Consider the following 7569-nt stretch of genomic DNA (forward strand, 5'->3'; position numbering starts at 1 on the left):
TGTATCGTGTTCTTGAAGCTGACATGAAGAAGACCTAATTTGATGTTGCACATATTAAATACTAGTGGATATGATCATTTTGGATATCGGTGGTTGTGTGGAAGTTATTTGTCAACGATTGTGCATAATATCACATGCGCAACTAAAGGATTTGTGCTTCGGGATATAGTAGAACAACATAACATAGCAGTGCAAGATTGAGTATTTTGAGCTTAACCAGAACTATTTCTAGGCATTTACAGATTCTATTCATTATTTAATTACTTCTTGTAATCATTGTAAATTACTTCTAGGGTTGTAGCCCTTATTGTAAATTGAGTAGTGAGCTCTAAGCAGTGTGTCTAAATGCATGTGCATTACCCTTAAATGTAATATTTCTATACTTCTAACAAAGTATATTTATATTGTGGGTCTCAATCCCATCGTGGTTTTTCCCTTGACCAGGTTTCCACGTAAAAATCCTGGTGTTATGGTGTTGTGGATATTTGATTTATGTGTTCGCATCTTTCTTTTGTTGATTTGTATTAGATGGTTGAAAAATCAAATTAATATTGTTAAAGACTACAGAACATTGATTCACCCCCCCCCCCCCCCTCTCAGTGTTCCTTGATTCCAGCAGTAATCCACTTGGTTAGGTATAAAAAGTCATTGTACATGCCACCCAAAGTTTCTGCACAATTTACCACATTGCAGTCAATTTTTCTATTTTGTTCACCTTAAAAGCTTTATTTTTTTCTCCTGAAACCTATAGGAGATGTTAGGGAAGAGGTTTTACTAAATTATTCTTTTTGTTTCATTTAATTTCATTGTGATTTGAGTAAGATATAACCATTTTTCTAAAAACTATCAAAACCCTCATTAGGGTTTCCAGTGAGTGGAAAAAAATGTATTTTAGTCTGTTTCACCATTAAAAACTCACACTACTAATTGGAAAGGCTCTTATAAATATGTATTTTCATTTCCCAATCTTTCGAGGTTATATGGTGAAGGATGCACATGCCAAAGTTGATAGGTTGGTTTGATATACACCATGTATTAGACCTTTAAGACAACACTATAAAGAAAATAATACATAAAACTACAACAAGGGGGGGTCCATCTTGTGTGAGGGATGCTGGAAAAGGTGTGGTGGATACCAAGGTACAAACCTATGAGGCTTGATTCCATTTCATCAAGAAAGGCCAAAGGAAAATATGATTGTCCTTGCGTATGTTTACTGTGATTGTCATAAGGAAGCCAGTGACAATGCTTGTTGAATGAAGTTTGGATGAAGTATTGGATGGAATGTGTCTAGTTGAAGGAGCCTTGAACCTTTGGGAAGAGTCCCTCACACAAGTAGACTAGGAGGTTGGAAGCCTTGTGGAATTTGGTCAGATCTCTTGACTAATGTTGTTGACTATCCTAAAACACCCTAATTGTCATAGTCCTAATGTCGGTCCTAATGCGAGACATAATTCCAATCATGTTTGTTGCAATGGAGGGTCATATGGAGAGTTATGAAGTGTGAGTCATAAAGGGTCTCCAAAGGTCCTTTGTAGGGTGTTCAAGTCTAGAGGAGAAGTTGGAGGTATTGATGTGTTCGTCAGCCTAGATCATCAATAGAAGCATCCCTAAAGGATGAGGGTATGTCATTGAAGTTGGTCCTCAAGAGACCTTTTTGTTGTGTTGTTACTGTCCAAACTTTTAAGTGTACAATACCCTATGATGTTTGTCCAAAGTCTAGAGAATGTTCAAACCCTAAGGGTCAAATAGTGTCTCAAGGGTGTCTAATTGATAAAGTATAGAACTACTACCCTAGTAGATTGAAACCATTGAGCTACCCCTACCTCTGCATCACACATGTATCTAGATAGCTTTTGTCTGAGGCAAATTTTTCCTTTAGATAGTTTTTCTTCCTTTACCAAAAGATTGGTAAAAGTTTCTTTGAAATGCTCTTTAAACATATTGCGTTATCTTTAATTTGATAGTATATAGTCATTTCATTTGTATCTTTATATGTCGCATTTCCGGTTGATGTTGATGTTGATGTTGATGTTGATGGGCGCGTACTCCAAGAAAACAAACTAACTACATTTCCATCTCAATCTCGCTTTTTAGTTTCTCTTTCCCACGAATCAAACTACCGAGCAATATTTGTTCTCACTTCTCTCTTCACCGATAAGAATGCTTCAAACTATCAAACTATCAAACTACTGAGCTCCTTCACGAGAACAGGAATGGAATTTCAAGACTGCTGATACAGGTGATTCAGGTTAATTTCTATATTTGTTCACCGATAAGGATGTTTTTCTTGCTTTTCTGCAATCTATTAAGGAATACGATTTCTCATTTCTTTAGTCCCATGTTGAAATAAGTTTCAGAAATTGTTGATTTGTTTGTTGAAAATTATGAGTCCAACTTGCAGATACATGGGTAAATGTGCCCTTGCTAGGTTTGTAGTTGCCTGTTGTATGATTTTACATATAAAGTTTATCTTACTGATATAGAATCTTTTGATCTATACTAGTTTTTGTGTTAATTTGCATTTGTGATACGGAACCTGACCTTCGTTTTCTCACATCCTTCCTCTGAGTAACAGGAACAATTTCTCCCTCTTCATATTTATCTCGAAATAGCTTTAGTCAGACGATTTCCTCCTTATCTTTGTGTGTGAATTATGGTTATTTAGATCCCTTACAAGAAAATAAAAAAGTTACAAGAAGCAAAACTTAGGGTTCTCTAGATTGAATGTTTTGGTCGTCTTCTCTTAAATTATTTTCGTCAAATCCACATTGTCTTTGAATCCTGTATACAAAACGTGCATCTCAGCTGTTTGTTTGAGACGATCTACTGTAAATTTAACCCGTAATAGAGTCTCTTCATTTTTCCCCAAGAGTAACTCTGTTCGCTTTTTTTCTTGGAAAAGTGCAATTCTACCATGGAAACAAGGCCAGACAGGAAGGATATATTTGCAAGAAGACCTAAAATGAATTCATAGTTTTTTGTGTTGATCAAACTTATTATAATTATTTGAATTTGTTTCTTAATATATAAATATAAAATGACGGGAAAATAAACGTAAAGATCCACAATCGGCAACTCGTACATCGTTTCATCCTGCGAATCGTATATTATTTTACAGTTCTGTCAGTGTATACTGAAAATCATATATGTCAGATTTTTCACCAATTTCTGACCCTATGAAATAATTTGGGCAGGTCGTAACTTCTGTCCGAATTGTATCATCTTTTTCACTCGTTCATAATATTTTAGCCTCAGGAGCCTGCCAAGGTGCACCATACAAGAAACCCCAAAAGATTTGCATTTAGGGTTATTACAAGAAATCCTAAAGAACAACGCGGCGAGGAACAGATTTAGGCAGCTCAGAAAACATCGGCCCAATGGATTCCATGCAGGTAAAACAAATATGAACATTTCTTTTTAAATTTGGGGAGCACACATGAAAGTATTAACACTTTTTGGGGGTGAAATTTTCAGGCGAATTCTGATGGACAACAGCGCCCTTTTCATACGTTTTGGCATGCGATGGCCGGCATTTCCATTCCATGCACAGCCGTTTGGGTATTTCTTGGATTTCATGGCATAACCACCGCCATGAATGCTAATGGTCTTTTTGTCAATGTATTTGGAGTGGGTTCTATTGTTGCATCTTTTATCGTCGCAGTATTACTCGTGGTAACTAGGGCTCGGGGAACGGATCGTACAATTTTCCTCACCTTTTTGAATTCAACGATACTTTCCATGTCGGGTTTCCTTGCAGCTTTTTACACTGTGCAGCCGTCATCGTATATTATCAGTCTTGGTTTTGTTAGTTTAGCATGCATGGCTTTTAATCAGTTTGAAATATGGTCTCGCTGACTTGGAGGCCTGTAGAGTACTCAGAATTTGTCAAGACTCTATGAAAACAGCTTTTTCTGTGAACAGGATGAAAAACTTTTTAACCCATTCTGTTTTACAGTAGATAATGGATTCTCTTTAACATATAGAGCAAGGCGGAAATGGCTCGCCAGGCTGTAGCACTAATGGGTTTTGGTTGGTTTTTATCATGTCAATGTGCTTAGCATCAGGACGAGGCCATATTTCTTTATGTTTATAATACATATACCGTAAAATAAATTTGATATTTCAATATTTGATCTTAAATTTTAAGACAAGTGAATGACTTTATTTTAAACCAAATTTGTCAAGTAGATAAATGTATTATAGCTCTCTGAATCTGTACTTCATTACTCTTGGAAATTCAAGTCTTTTTAACTTTCTAGTCTTGAGTTACTTTCATATATTATAACTAATGTATTGGTATATTAATACTGTACTTAGTCTTGGAAATTCAAGTCTTTTTAAATCTGTACTTAGTATATTAATCAATGTATTGGTATATTAATCAATGTATTGGTGCATTTTAAAAACTGGATAGTCATTTCTTTCCATGCACTAGAAGAAGAATTCAACTGATTTATGATGTAATTAATGTCATGTATTTCTCTTAATTAGCTTGTGTACTAATACTTTAACTAAGATGATTGATAGTTGAACTGGTTTGACATTAGTGCCGGATAATATTAAGCATGATCTGGAAGAGAGAATATTTAGAATTTCGTCCTTGTAAAGTAATTGAGCCACCTGGCACTTGCTTATTTTCCATTTTATTATTTTAGAGAGAGAATGAATGTTATATTCTTTTCTATCATAGATAATAGATATTTGTAAATTTTGTTTGTTGTTTTAACTCTAAGAATAGTATAGGTTTTTTTGAGCATCCTTGCTTAATTTAAAGATAAAATTTATCACTTTTTTTGTTTTGTAAAACAGTAATATAAACATGTGCATTGACATGTTCTATATTAGTTTTTTCATTTATCTACTACACACATTATGGTCACTAATAATGTCCTCCACACATTTCTAGACTATTTGCATGATTATATGCTTCAGTAGAATATCATTAAGGTTGAACACATCATGAGCTTTTCTTATTAGCATAAGTCATCACCTTGTGCTTGATCAAGAGTCTATATTTAAAGGCAAAAACAAAGCACATGGACAGATTGAGTTCTTTGTAGTTATAGAGGAAATTGGCAATGCTAAATTGAAGTTAATTTGCATTATTTTGGGTGTAGCATTTAGTACTTGGCATGCCCACTTAAGATAATTTCAAAGTCTATAAAAGATATATTACTAATAAGATTTATTGAAAGTTCTTTATACATTTAAGATTTTGAAGAAAATTATGTTACTAAGGTTATTGTTTATCTATAAGGTTCAAAAGTTGTCACACTTAGTTTTATATGAGAAATGGAGTTTCTATAGATGTATGGAACCTTTCTTTTATTACATTAAATGTCATTTAGTATTTAATGTAATTGATTTTATTTTAGAGCATCTTAATGTTATTGGACTACACGTTATAGTATTGACTTTGTATATTGTTATTAATATTTTGTAATTATTATTAATATTATACACTATATTATTCTATTTATAGAGTATAGAATTATTGGTTATTGCCAACAAGGAGCATTACTATAGCATAATTTAGATGCCATTAGTTTTGATTGATGTGCAAAAGAGAAATCAAAATTTTAAAACCTTTGTATGGTAATAATCATTGATGTTGAAAATATGTTGATATTCTTCTCTATCATAGATATTTATAGGCAACCTATGACATATAATTGTAAATTTTGTTTGTAGTTCTACGTATAAGGTTACTTTAAATTTTACTATGATTCCTCTTAATATAAACAAAAGATTTATATCATACATTCTAGTATTTTGTCCTGTCATGTAAAAGATTCTAGTATTTTGTCCTGTCATGTAAAAGACAAAATAAAACACTAACAAAATAAAACACTAACATTCACGTGTTTTCAAAATATTCTTTTTCTTTATAAAACTATACACATTATAGTCACTAATCATGTTTAGGCAAGAGGATAATTTTGGTTGAACACATCATGTGATATTTTTTATTAGCATAAGCCATCACATGGTATTAACCATGAGAGAATTCGAATGTGCTAGCTTATAATAACATGAAAAATTGAGAACATATTAAAATAAAGCCATTACATTGAGGTTTAATAAATGAATTTCTTCAATTTGAATTTACTTTAACAACTAACAATATTTCTCAATCAAGAGTATAGATTTAATGTGATTAAATGGTTCCCACTTTTTTGTCAAAGTAGGATATTGAAAACAATATTTTGAATTAAATATTCCGTTTCTAAATTCTAAAGCACCTAAACCATCAAGAATTTGTAGATGATGTGAACTAGTGATTTGTGAGATTTTATTTGTAGATTCTAAATATATTTGTTTTGAAAGTTTTGAAATTAAATTGTAATTTTTTTTTACATAATTGTTAATAAAAAAATAAACTTACTGTCAACAACATTTTTAAAAGTGCCACTTATGTCATTTTGCATAATTTTTTTATACAAATGATCAAATTATATTATTTTAATATAGATTTGCAACATGGATATCAAATTCTTGTAATTTGTTTCATTAAATTCTTACATATTATTTTAATTTAAGTTTTGAAGTCAAACCAAATAAAATGTAGACATAGATTTATGTCATCACACATAACTTGTTATGTATGTATCAAAATTTAATTTATTTGTTGGAACAAGAACATCAATACCTAATGAATAGATAATATTTATAATTATTTTTATTAATTTAATATATTTCACATGCATAGAATAGAGAACCCGATGTCATTAATTTATAGTCAACAACATTTTTGAAAGTGATGCTTATGTCATTTTGCATAATTTTTTTATACAAATGAAAAAATTATATTATTTTAATTTAGATTTTAAAATCCTCGAAATCCATTTATCCGCATCCATTTCCATCCATAAATTTCCTTCCCAAAAATCAGAAAATTCCAAAAAAAATTTAAAAAATGAAATAAAAAAATCTGGAAAAAAATAGAAAAAAGAAAAAAAGTAAAAAGAAAAGTTCATTCAATGGTGAAAACTTGGTAAACAAGCAACTTGGACAAGTACCATGATGAAAACCTAGCAAATAGGCATCATATGCAATTCACTCCATCCTTTTGCTCTCCACACTTGGGGGCAATTTCTTCTAACCATCTAGCCATCACCTGCTCCATCTCATCTACCTGTCATACCCAACATATCCTATCCATTTCACTTCCTCCATCCTCCTCTAGATCTTGACCAAAAAAAAGGTAATCATGTATACATTCTTTAGACACCTCTTGGCATCCATTTCCCCATCACAAGATTTTCTCCATCATCCTTCCTATTTACCCATCCTTCCTCCCATCCATATAATCCTTTCACATACCTTCATAGTCCTTATCCACCCGTCACCCTATCTTCCATGTAATTCCCTCAACTTCCTATCATTCCTCCTATCATATCCCTACTAAGTGCCTCGCTACAAATGAAATATCCTAAAAGGGACATCTTATCGCTTTGCAACATAGTCGCTAGATACCCTCTCACACCCACTATTCATTCACTAATCCATCCATCCACCAATCCTTATCTCCCAGTTCCTCCATCCCTTATTCCATAACCTAATCCT

General features: G+C 32.3%; 1 protein-coding gene across 2 annotated transcripts; it reads left to right on the forward strand.

Moving 5' to 3' along the window:
* The first annotated feature begins 2021 nt into the window (after positions 1–2021).
* On the forward strand, positions 2022–4131 carry LOC131859514 (uncharacterized). Of its 2 annotated transcripts, none has more exons than XM_059213338.1 (3): positions 2022–2251; positions 3198–3395; positions 3478–4131. In XM_059213338.1, the coding sequence occupies exons 2-3, from the start codon at positions 3381–3383 to the stop codon at positions 3856–3858; spliced, it is 396 nt and encodes a 131-aa protein (XP_059069321.1). In that variant the 5' UTR covers positions 2022–2251; positions 3198–3380; the 3' UTR covers positions 3859–4131. The 2 variants fall into 2 exon arrangements, with proteins under 2 accessions (XP_059069321.1, XP_059069322.1); XM_059213339.1 differs by having other exon boundaries at positions 2022–2242.
* Positions 4132–7569: the final 3438 nt, after the last annotated feature.

The sequence above is a fragment of the Cryptomeria japonica genome, chromosome 10 (assembly GCF_030272615.1).
Source record: "Cryptomeria japonica chromosome 10, Sugi_1.0, whole genome shotgun sequence".
NCBI lineage: Eukaryota > Viridiplantae > Streptophyta > Pinopsida > Cupressales > Cupressaceae > Cryptomeria > Cryptomeria japonica.